Below are 13,104 nucleotides of genomic sequence, written 5' to 3'. Positions count from 1 at the left end.
GGTTGCAAGCAATACAGGCACTGGGAATGCTTGTCGTCCATGTACACAATCCGCAAACCACAGACTGAGCAGAGCTTGAAGAGGGTAGCACCATCCTTTTCGCCTGACATGATCCACGAGGTGTAGGCCTGAAGAATGTTCTGGAAGCCTCCAAGAAGAACACTAGTCAAAAACAGCCCTTGAGGGGCACAGAAAAAAATAAAAAAATAAAATAAAAAAATTAAACAAAATCTGAAAACGGGGACCCCTGTTAGTCGGATGGATCATCGATGGAGCACACAGGCTCGATTGATCGAAAAATAGAGTTTAACTCTCAAAAAGTGAAAAATACAGCAAAAATTTCAAAGAGCAAAGCACGAGGACTCCCAACACTTGAACGTGCGGTAAAAATATTAAGATGGCTGCCAGAGGAGGGGCTTAGGTAGATGGCAGTTAATGGCTGGGGGCAGTATGAACCAGAGCTCAGTGATTGGTTTATGGGAGAAAGACAGTTTGGAAACAAAACTTTAACAGTTTTTTTCTATTATTGAGGATTCCCAGCCTGACGACGGGGAATATTCATGAGCATGTGAATCCATGCCAGACCCCATGCTGGAGAAACTGTGGATTCGAGGCTCGAAGAGCCATATTAATCTTTTTTGGTTTAGATGGCGTGGTTGTCATCGACGGTGCAGCTGGCGTTGAAGGTGCAGCTAGTGTCAATGGCGCGGCTGGCGTTGATGGCACAGCCGGCGTCAAAGGTGTCACCGATGTCGAGAGCTTAGCTGGCGTCGAGGGCGTAGATAGCATCAATGGTGTCGACAACCTCAACCTATTTTTTGGGCTTATGGCTTGAAGGATCCTTAGTCGACTTGCCAAGGCCTGTACGGCTCTCTATGAGAATCTGGCTTTCTCCTGGGCTTCAGGGAGTGCAGGATTTGGGTCGAGCCCTTCCCTTAACAGCTTCTTTGGCAGGCACGGTAGGAGCATGGCTTGCTGTGGGTTTTTGTTTTTGGAATATTTTCAGCATTTCTGACCTAAATGCTTCCCATTCGGCAGGTGTGGAGTTTTTCGTGGGGTAAGATACCCTCTCAGGGGAAGTGTCTGATGAGGAAGTCGACCTGTGGTGCTTCTTTTTAGACTTCGACGACGATGAGGAGTGGTGGGAGCCACTCCTCCATCTGGATCTTTTAACCTTCTTACTCTGAGGAGAGTTGCTTCTCGGCTTGTCGGATGAAGGTTTTTTCGACAGGGTGGATGGATTTTTAGGGTTTCTACCTACCACCAATTTCCCCTTTCGCTCCTTGAAAGCCTTTCTGGTCATTGACTGGCACTTGGAGCAGGCCAAGGTCTTATGCTTCAACCCGAGACATGACAGACATACTCTGAGTGGGTCGGTTAAAGACATTTTCGAATCACAATCCCGACACATTTTTAACCCGGTCTTCGAGGTAGTTGGTGTCGATGAAGAAGACATATTGATCGAAGACAAAAGGAAGTGCGCCATAGTTTTCTCGAAGCGAAAGCTTACGCGGAAAAACGGAACTGAAGCCAACGGGCGCTGCACATGCTATATATGCCTTCAATTAAATCATCCTCGAGACTGAGGCCCTCGAGAGACTGAGTCGACTGCATCAACGCACAGCGCCCTCTACAGAATTTGTTTTTCGAAGCAGCTGAAGCTGGATATTGAATATCAAAGATGAGGAATACGTGGGAAGACACACTCCATTTGAAAGGTGCGACTGTATAGGATCCCAGGTATTCCACCAACTTTTGACAGGACGATAGAATACGGCTGGGGAGATATATCCAGAGGGACAATTCCTGCACATGAAGAACTGGAAGAGGGAACTTAAAGGCAAACTCACTGAAATGTTGCAGGATTATAGATTGGGAGCAGCATTCACAAAGATATGGCAGACTTACCCGCTGGAGCCAACAGAGATTACACGTGTAGCATATATTGCAAATTCATATTGGTGCCGTAGAATAGTGGCAACTTTATACAAGATGATTATGGAACAAACATTGGATATGTCAGTGAAAGTAAGAGACAAAAAGAGCTAATGACATGAGTATGGTAATCTCAGATGACGAATGGCACAAGATGTGCAACCTCATGGGGCAGGTCTCACTTAACAAAGGTTCAAACTTATACAAATTAAAAGATTTGTTTGCAATTTGTAGAGCTGATTTTACATAAAAATGAAATAGCAAAAAAAAGAATTGAAATGACAAACATTACATCTACAACATGAAATACTTTTCATTTCTAAAGAAGCAATATAAAAGATTATTTTTAACTGTTTTATTTCAATAAATTATTGTTTTGCTTTTTATTTTTTGTAAAATCAGCTCTAAAAATTGACAACAGATCCAATTTGCTACACTGTTTAGTCATTTAGGAATGGATGATGAAATACACAGCAAAAAAGGATAAAGCAATGAAACCATTACACTTGGCCATCATCTGTGGGAGTCTCGGAAGGATAGCTTAGGGGCAACGCGCTCGCCTACGATGCAGAGCAACACGGGTTCGATTCCCAGGTCTGCGATTAGAAAACGCTGGGTGTTAAGTGCGTTATAAATAACGAATTACAATAATACACAAACTAGTAGAGATGATCCCTGGAATTGCAAGAAGTATTCTTTGCATTAGGGCATATCTGCTGTGCACACATTGCATTCAATACATTTATTTTTCCAGGGCATACAATATGCCCAGAACAGTATTTTTATAACAATGAAAATGTTCCAATGGATTTCTGCCATGTCAATAGAGGCCACCGTCGCATGCCATTTCATTAGGTTGAGGTAACCACATGAATTCCAAGATTGCACGGTTAAGTGGTCTTTCGTGGTTGGCTATGCTGTAGAGATCGTTTCTTTGCATTTTAGTATTGAGGTAAGCATCGGAGCCAACCAAGTTAATTAGAGCAATAACAGCACATGACACGCCTACAATATGGAGCATCATAAAAGCAACCGCAACCAAATGCTGTCAACGCCCAACTGCATACCGGAATCTGCATGGAACAACTATATCACAAAGAAATATCAGCTCCCCTATAAATTCTTAAATGTCCCAGCAATTTCTCTATGCTACTACGAGATCCCTCGGTTGAACTGGTCAACTACAGACATCAAGTGGGCTATTTCGAAACTTCACTAATACAAATCAGCAGGTCCGGATGGCCTCCCCCCTTGTTTGTACAAGGCAGACCCAGATCTTTGGGCTATGCTCTTAAAGACAAAATTTCAGGTCATCTTTAACTCGGGTACCGTTCCTCCATCTTGGTTATCCTCTAACATCATACCCATATATAAAAAAGGCGATCCTACTCTTCCACAGAATTATCACCCCATCGCATTAATAGACACCGAGGCGAAGCTTTTTGCGATTCTATTGCTCTACGACCCGGAAAAATACATCGAAAGCAATGCCTTATACTCGAAACACCAAACAGGGTTCAAAAAAGAGATGAGCACCGCGCTAAACGCAACCATCATGGCACACACAATTGCAGGATCAAAAAAAAAAAAAGACTGCAAATCCAGTCTACATTGCCCTTATCGACATGTCATAAGCCTTTGACAATGTATTTCAGAACTTACTATGGACAAAACTTATCAACATGGGAATTCCGAAGGTCCTAGTATATTGGTTCATAACACTACATACGAATACCTCCTAGAAAATCAAAGTAACAACAGAGGGTAGAACCACGAAGCCAATCAGCATGGGATTAGGTCTTAAACAAGGCTGCAACCTTGCTGCAACCTTTTTTAATCTGTACCATGCGGATCTGACAAAACATGGAACGAAAAAAACCTTTTTTCTGTGAGAATCGGCACCATTCAACTCAAATGTATCGCTTTTGCTGATGACATCATCATATTTGACCCCACTCCGGCAGGCCTACAATCCAAACTATGGCTATTTGAAGAGTTTGCCATGGCGCACAACCTAGCTCCTAACCCTGCCAAAATGGCTGTCATGAAATTCGGCGCTCAGAAAAAAAGTGGAAGGTTCCAATGGCAAATCATGGAAACAATTATCCTGTGTATTACAGACACGATTTACTTAGGCTACTACCTATCAGAGCAAAACTCTATTAAAATGTGGACAGACCTACTAAAAAGCAAGACAAGACCACTTTTATCACAACTAAAATTGATATACTTGAAATATTGTAAATTCTCTCTAACTCCTGTCATTGATTTTCTAACCTTAAAAATTTAAAGTGTTATTTTATATTCGTTGGATATTTGCTTATGTGAAATGGGTCCAATTTTAGATCAACTACAAGGCACACTGTTGAATGTCCTTGCCCAATGCTATGTTAAGGCATGAGTTAGGACTAATTGCACTATCCACTCGTTGGAAATGGAGTATGCTCACAGATGTTGCAAAAATATACTATCCACCAACGAATTGCTTATATGTTGATATGAGGAAAACAATAGCATCCACGTCGACTGCATCCTTGGCCCAATATCATGCTAAACTATGTGCAATTGTGAACGAGGTACATATCACTGTGGACGATGTACATATTAGACCAGCTTATGCTAAGAAAAAGTTATTTGAAATGGATTGGTGCATAACTACTGAACGAATAGGTAAATACAAACTGTACAAGGAATATTACCTGTATACTAAGAAGCACACTCCAAGATTTGACCACATTGTTTTATTCCCTTGTAACCACACGAGAAAAGCATACTTATGGTATAAACTATATTTATACTACACTAAAGAGAGGATTTCAAACTGGACCGATAACAAAAACAAACCAGATAGTAAGCAATGCCACTTTCCCCTATGCACTGAACCAACACTTATAAAGCATTTGATCCTATACTGCCCGCATTTTAAGAACTCACTAAACTATTGATGAAATTTGTGGATGTCAATTATGCCGATTGCTCAATATTCTTATGGTCCAGAATGATGCAAGGCACCCATAAACCGTTAATTTATGCCTTAGTGAGCCTTTGCAAATTCAAAGAAAAAGAACTAGTCACATTTGCCAGAATCTGAAGAAAAAAAACGAACAAATAAACATTCAAGATGACTGTAATATGTTCGGTGCTGATGCATTACATCTTATTCTTTCTAGTCTGGCATATGGCTCCTAGGACACTTTGGGAAGCCTTAATTAAGGTGCACACTCATGAAAGATGCTATGTTGTATGATGAAACATCTATTACGATGCTTATGACAAATCTCAAATGATCAAACATGTTGTACTCGATGAAATATTTATTGTAATATGTGTTTTAAGAAATTTTTGGAAGTTTTTACTGTTATATTGTTTTTATGCTTTTCGAGATACTATAATATTGTTGTATTGTCATAAACATGATAAATCCTTTTTTGTAAAGGTTCTGTTACTATGTAATAGAATCAAGAACCAATAAAAAAATGTTCCAATGTATTTCTGCCATGTCAATAGAGGCCACAGAGATGTCAATCAAGGTGCAACTCAAGTTTTTAATGGCTCTCCCAAAGTAGAAATGGGCGTTCTTAAGAACCAAGCGAAGGTACTAATATCTTCTGTGAATTCACAACAAGTGAATTTGTCTGTGCATCTTTAAGAAGTAAAGTTATTTGCAGCACTCCCATGCTAGCTCTTTGCCAAATTACACATGGCTTCACATGTTGGTACACTGTACAGCTGTTTACAATACACTGAATATAGCTCCTTACCTTAGTCATGTCTCGATCCATCTTCACCACTTTCTCCATATTGGCACCAGTACCCAGGCGAAACGGTCGACCTTCTGTGCTACTGCAAATAAAAGAAAACCGGTCATTGGAGATTATAATACATACTGTGTCGAATCCTTCGATGTCGTCCCTTTTCCCATAGAGAGGGACCCTTCCCATGGGCCCAGAGCAGTGTGACCACAGTCCAATAGTCCCCCGGGGGGGTGGTTCATCTTGGGAGGTTCACATGGGATGGGGAACCCCTTATGAGACAGGCGAGGACATCTTAGGGAGAACATGATATTAATCCGCCCCTTTATCGCCTCCCTCGCCCTCTCACCCTGTGAAGGGTAACAGTCCCACACACCTCCATCCATCCATCCATCTGTGTAAGGTAGACTATTCCACCCTGCTGCCTTATACTGAAACGAGAAAGAGTAGGAACTACCCCTGTGAATTCCACTGCAAAACTGGGATGAGGAAGATCATCACTAATCTGGCAGAGATTGATCATAATAGTACTGAGACGAAGAACGGGCACGGAGTGCTGAGGAGCATCCTGCAGAACCATATTGAGCAGACCAGACAACAGCCAACTCCAACAATGTAAGGAAAAGGGAAGAAGGACTTTGTATTAAGGATAATCCGAGGAGGAGCAAGAGCAAGTACTCACGTAGAACGAAGATGGATGGATGGAAAAGGGGATGCCGCAAAGGGAGCAGAGAGAACCAAAGCCAGTCCAAAGCTGAAGGACCGAAAGAGAAGCTGGTAGATAGAAGCTCAAAGCGTCCCTGAAACCTGGGGAGTGGAAGGAGAAGAGACCACACTGCCAGGGAGAGAGTGGAAGCTGCGGAGCCACCACAGTCCGGAGGAAGCACATGAGTCGCAGAAGTCCGTCAGATGACGGCAGACGCAGAGGAGGAGTTGCAACCTATGAGGACCATGCTGTAAGATACGCAAGTTGTTGGACAGGCGCTGGGAGCAGGAGAGGGCAGTGACAAGATAAGAGAGGCACGAGAAGTCAACAATATAGGGTCTGGGACCATGAAAGCTGAAGAAACGTTATAATAAGTTTTGCAAAAGGGTAGTACATGGCGGGAGAGTAAACCAAGTCTATCAAGAAGGAAGAAAAAACCAGAAATGGGAAGAGGAATTGCGAGTCTGGGATCCGCACCCACAAGAGAGAAAACCATCATTAATCTTCATAGTTACAGTCCCTGGCAGGATAGTGAACCAGGTTGGGTATGCGAGAGCCCAGGGGAAGGAAGACATTCCTCATGGCGCAGTGAACATTGTGAAAAGCCAGGGGAAGAAAGACAATCTCTTGACAGTGAAAAGAGCTGGAAGAGAACCAGAGGAAGGGAGTCATACCTCCTGGTGCATTTGTGAATTGTGAGGGGTCAGAAATGAAAGTCTAACACAAAGATGTTATGTTTTTGGTTAAATTAACTGAAGGGAAAGCCCTAGAGGCGGAACCGGAGGCTGAAGTATACAATATATCACAAAGAGTAGCCGCCAGACAAAGTTAGAACGTACTGCCAATTTGGTGTGTTGCTATTTAGAACAAGATGGTCATGGTGTTTTATAAATCACCAGTGGTCCATCCTTCTGGTCTAATCTTAGGATCCCTTAGGTTTTTAAACTACGTGCAAATTAATTTGTACACCTATACGTAGTCTTGTTGAACAAAGAGTTTTTTTGCTGTACATTGGTTTTATTACATAAAGCTTCCAGTACCGGATATGCAACAATCAAGGTAGAACATCCCAGTCCATTTGTAAATGGGCAGACATAATTAGAGCATGTGTCTCAAATATGTCCTGCATCAATACATTTCAAAGACATAAACTACAACAGCATATTACTCGAATTTAGTTTAACATAATCATGAAAAGAATATAAAGAAGTGAAAAAGAAAAAGAAAAAAGTGAATACATTTCCCACAATTTAGAAAATGGAACAGAAGAGTAGACTGCAACATAATACAAGCAAATCTAGTATGCACTGGTTCCTAGTGCAAGGGCATATAATGGGGGGATGAAGAGAACTCTTGACCTTCTAGAGTCCAAACAAGCCCCATATGCTATATGTTAGTCTGTGATCTATTGGTGACCAATCCGAGTATAGATAGATCACCAATAGATCACAGACTAACATATAGCATATGGGGCTTGTTTGGACTCTAGAAGGACAAGTGATCTCTTCACTCCCCCCACCCCCAATTATATGCCCTTGGTACTAGGAACCAGTGCCTACTAGATTTGCTTGTATTATGTTACAGTCTACTCTTGTGTTCCATTAAACTAGGTTTGGAAGAAGAGTATGTGGAGCTGGTAAAAGTATCTTTCATAATGTTACAAGGCCATTTAGTTAAGAGTTGGCCTTTTGGATGTGACCAAAGTTTTGCACTTCTCTCCATCGGTGGAAGAGGGAAGGCACCAATGGGCCATTAGATTGTTACAATTGGGGGATTCTACCCTGGCCAGATGGAAGGAGGTCACTGCCGGGAAAACAGTGCTCAGTCCATCAGATTCATCACAGAACACTGAAAAGCCAAGAGAAGGGAGGCATTCTCTTGGCAGTGCAAAGAGCTGGATGAGAACCAGGGGAAGGGAGTCATACCCAATGGTGTGTTTGTGAAAAGCCCAGAGAAGGGAGTCATTCTCTTGGCATTGTGAGAAGCCTATGAACACCAGGGGAAGGGAGTTATTCCCCCTTGTATTTGTGAACGTTGTGAAGAGCCTGAAGAAGACTAAGAGAAAGGAGCCATTCTCTTGGTATCAAAGTTTATACAACTTGGAAACTTGGTTGGAACTTTGTTTGTTTCTTTTTCCTAAGAAGGGGATTGTGACCAGGGGAAGGAAGACATTCCCCCTACGTGTGAACTGTGTTCGTCCAGAAGAAGGGAGACATTTTATTGGACTCGGAAGAGACTGATCCAGTTTAGTTCATTTATAAGTCGAAGGGATAGGAGTAAGATTTGGACACAGGACAGTGCACCTTTCTTTAGGGAAATTCTTACAGCTCCTTAGTTTTGTTGAGGCAGGGAAACCCCTCTCAGAGTTAAGGATAGATCATTTTCTTCTTTCATTTTTCAATATATGTTTGTAGCAATCAACATGCCACCTGTGTGTCGATTTCTTACTTCTGCACCCTTACAATACACTGTGTGCTTTTTGATGCTTGTATGTTGTCTAAGCAGACCCGGAATGTGTGAACTTGGGAATTGAGGCTGAAAACACTATGGATGTGGGTGACTACTATGCATTTGCTACTTCTTAATTTCTGCTGAGATTGACCTAGAGCTATGTTCATCTTGGTGGTCCATTTTGCTTCCTAAGTTAGCAAATGTTAAGGGGTAGTACACACTTTTAAGAGAAAATTGTCAATATTGTGTCTGCTGTACTGAATTCCATTTCATCTCATGAAGTTCAAAGGAATTTCAGAAACACCCCTCAAAATGCCCCAACAATATTGTATTTGTTCCATTCTATCCCGCAAGTGAAATGTCATTTTTTCACAGTTCATCACAATTCGCAGTTAGTCTTAATAAGCCTTCACAACTGTTGAAACAAATTACATTCCTATTGACAAATAGTGCGAGCCTATCCATCTGGGAGATCCCGAGTACTGGTGATACAGATAAGTATGTCCCTCAGCCATTCAATTAAAATAAATACCAACATACTTGGCACTCCTTACTTCCAGGGGGTCAAGAAGTAAAAGTACATGGAGTCCCACCAGCCAGAGCACCTTAACTTTGGCAAACAATTATGGGGTAGTGTGAGCCACCCAGACTGCTGTCTTCATTTTCTGTATGAACCTTTTCCCCTTGAATAATGACAAGATGTTTTTCTCCCACCCCTTCTCAGTTTCTTTAATTCACTTTTGCTTACTTCTTCATTTACCTGATGTACGGCAGTCGCCCCGATTTCAAAATGTTGTATTCACAGCATGCCTCCCCTATTTATCCTGAGGCAGTACTCCTGTAATTGGAGGATTACTTTAACCATATTCATGGTTTGACTGCTGTGCACCTCCTACGCAAGCCAGTATGCACACACTTCAACGCCACCATCTAGAGTATGTAAGTACTTCTTCCCTACGCTACTGAAGGTAGCCCCTTTCCCAGTTCTACCCAGCAACAGCCACTACACACCTGAACATTTCCCCTCAGTCCCCCTTTCTGTTCCCCGACAGCATTATCATGCTTGCTTAGTCTTTCCCAGTAGGGCCCAGTTGTAATTGTCGTCCTCCTGACCACTGGTTCCAAGCTGATTCCTGTACAGTAGGATTATGACTGTCAAGTACCTCATTCTGTTAAGGCAATGCTTTTGAATGCCAGTTCTTTATCCTCCATGGTCCTGAGATTCAAAACTCCTTTTTACCAACCCTAATTTTGACCTCTATTATAGAGTCCTGCTTCCCCACCAAGTTGGTTGCAAAATCTTGATTATCTCTCAAGTTATCTACTAGCTTTACTTGCATTTTATCAATAATCAATCGTCCAATAATCTATTGGTTAAGAGTACCTTTTCTTCAAGTTGCATGCTTGTAGTCTGTCGCACATCTGGCCTTGACAAGTCACTTGCTAACTGGCTTAGTGAGATCCTGGCTCAGACCTGCGGCAGTCCACCAATATTATCATGCTCAGTGACTTGGGTACATGCTCCCGTCCTTCCATCCTTCTGGTTTTGCCGGAATATTTTTGGCAAAACCAGAAGGAACCAAAAAGTCCTGAAGAGGCCCTTGAGGAACTCCTTGACGAGCCTGTGTGACCCCAGAGGGAGCTAGCCCGGTGTCCAGGTGTACCTGGAAATGTCAGCCAGGTGCACCTTGAGAGAGGCATGAGCAAGCCCAGCCTTGGCCTGAGAAAGAAGCTACGGAAGGAGCTGTAGGGCATTGATGCGCCGAGGTGTAATCTTCTCAGATCTGCACCACACTATGAAGCGTTTCTACCCGTGGCTTTAGCTCGACAGCGTAGAGGACGCCTTGGCCTTGGCCAGAACCTTCTTGCATTCCAGTGGTAGCACATAATGTCCCAACTCTAGAGCTGCAGGTGCCAGGCTGTGAGACTTAGCAACACTGGGTCGTGGTACAGTATTGTTCCGTCTTCTCTGGCAAAAAAGGGAGTAGTTTCTTACCTGTAACTCAATTTCTCCAGCGTTGGTATCTTTCATGGATTCACATTTTTAGAATATTCCCCGTCGTCAGACTAGGAACCCTCGGTACACACATATAGTCGTTTCCTATAGGAAAAAACTTCCGACAATTGTGTGTCCTATTCACATCTACGTCCTCTCTGGGGCCGTTCACGCATGCCCCGTAGGACGTAGCGGTATAAAAGCCCCGCCCCCGCGGGTCCCGTCAGATTTCGGCCCCTCCAAAGTAGAAAGGGGAACCTGCTTATGCACATATCTCGCACATTGCATTCCGGGGAGGCTGGTGGGCGCATGTGAATCCATGAAAGATACCAACGCTGGAGAAATGGAGTTACAGGTAAGAAACTACTCCCTTCTCCAGCATTGGATCTTTCATGGATTCACATGCTTAGAATAGATTGTATAGCAGTATCCTAAAGAAGGTGAGAATGCAATGTAACATACACTACAAAAAACACCCCAAAACCTAATATATATAGGCACGTAGGCAGCAACATATTTTCTGATATATACATATTCATAATACATACATATATATACCTATATTGCTCAAAACAGACACACTAACGAACCAGAATAGGCAAGGCAAAAGACAAAAGCTTAACCGTTTTTGGCTTACCTCATTGAAACAGATGGCGCAGAACTGCCCTTCCCATCTGTACCTCATCCGTGTGCTGCCTTTCCAGGCAGTAATGGCGTGTAAACGTGTGTGGGACAGACCATGCCGCCGCCTGGCAGATGTCTGTCAGAGGAATTCCTGCCCATAGAGCCGCGGAGGAGGCTGTCGATCTCGTGGAATGGGCTCTAGGGCGTCCTTGTAGGGGTCTCCCAGCCTTGGAGTGACTAAAAGTAATTGCCGAAGAGACCCAACGAGCCAGGCTTTGCTTGGAGATTGCCCTTCCTCTCGCCGACGGACCGTAGGCAATGAACAACTGTCTGGTAGTTCGGATATCTTGCGTCCTTTGCAGGTAAAATTTTAACGCCCTTTTGACGTCCAGAGTATGAAGGGCTTTTTCCGCCGCGGACGACGGGGACGCAAAGAAAGTAGGAAGGACCAGGGTCGAGTGCTTGTGATAGACTGTCGGTACTTTTGGTATGAAAGTAGGGTTAGTTGATAAAATTACTTTGTCCTTAAAGAATCTCATATATGGAGGATCTATGACCAATGCCTGTAATTCCGATATTCTCCTAGCCGATGCAATGGCAATTAAGAAAGCCAGTTTCCAAGATAGGAACTGCATGGATGAAGAGGACATTGGCTCAAATGGAGGCTTCATTAAGGCAGCCAACACCACATTTAAACTCCACGACGGTGGGAACCGCTTCGTAGGGGGGAAAGTTCTAAAGAGACCCCTCATGAAATGTTTCACCAGTCTGTCACTGAATAATGGTGAAGACTGTCTCCTACTCGTAAACCTTGAAATGGCCGCCAAGTGCACTTTGATGGACGACGACGACAGCCCACTCTCAGCTAGGTGAAGAAGATACGGAAGAATTTGCTCAGGGGTTACTTCTAAAGGCTGAATTTCGTGCTGTGTTTGACACCACGTACAGAACCTTCGCCATTTGCATATGTATGATTTGTTAGTCGAAGGGGCCCTAGCCGCCTGCAGAATTCTCCGGCAATCCGACGAGACTTTCAAGCTGCCGAACTCTGAAAAGTCAGGAGCCATGCTGTTAAGTTGAGGCTGTCCGGATTGTGGTGCCACACCGTTCCCTTGTCCCTGGACAGTAGGTTCGGCACTTTCTGGAGAGTTATAGGCTGTTCCAACGACAGATGTAGGAGGTCTGAAAACCATGAATGTCTCGGCCAATACGGTGCCACTAGGATGACCCGGCATTTGTACCTGCGAATCCCCTGGATTGTCCTCCGTATAAGGGGGAGCGGAGGGAAAGCGTACAGGAATTTGTCCGTCCAAGGAAACGAGAACGCTTCCCCCAGGGATCCTTTTTTGAGGCCATCTGCTCGCGAACTGTTCGCATTTCCTGTTTTCTTTCGTTGCGAAGAGGTCGATTGAGTTCCCACTCGTGTATTTGAGCCATTGTCCTGCTCAGGGAATCCGCTTGCACATTCTTCACACCCGGAAGATGGTAAGCCACTAAGGATATGTTGTGTTTCAACGCCCAGTGCCAGATCTTTTGAGCTTCCGCCGAAAGGGTCCTGGATCTGGTGCCGCCTTGCTTTATCAAGTAGAACATGGCTGTCGTGTTGTCTGTCAGCACTCTTACTTTTGATCCTTTGATAT

At 43.5% G+C, this 13,104-nt stretch overlaps 1 protein-coding gene across 8 annotated transcripts in view; it reads right to left on the bottom strand.

Annotated features, from left to right (window-relative positions):
• Positions 1 to 13,104, bottom strand: part of HECTD4 (HECT domain E3 ubiquitin protein ligase 4) — a 4,298,785-nt gene that overhangs the window by 2,418,030 nt on the left and 1,867,651 nt on the right. For 7 of the 8 annotated variants that reach the window (XM_069619492.1, XM_069619493.1, XM_069619497.1 and 4 more), the window contains exon 38: positions 5,697 to 5,778. In XM_069619492.1, coding sequence (XP_069475593.1) covers positions 5,697 to 5,778 — 82 coding nt within the window. The remainder of the gene's footprint in view (positions 1 to 5,696; positions 5,779 to 13,104) is intronic. The other variant, XM_069619495.1, reaches the window with a different exon arrangement.

Source organism: Ambystoma mexicanum, chromosome 10, assembly GCF_040938575.1.
Source record: "Ambystoma mexicanum isolate Mex_15411 chromosome 10, UKY_AmexF1_1, whole genome shotgun sequence".
NCBI lineage: Eukaryota > Metazoa > Chordata > Amphibia > Caudata > Ambystomatidae > Ambystoma > Ambystoma mexicanum.
This window is presented reverse-complemented; position numbering and strand designations above follow the sequence as displayed.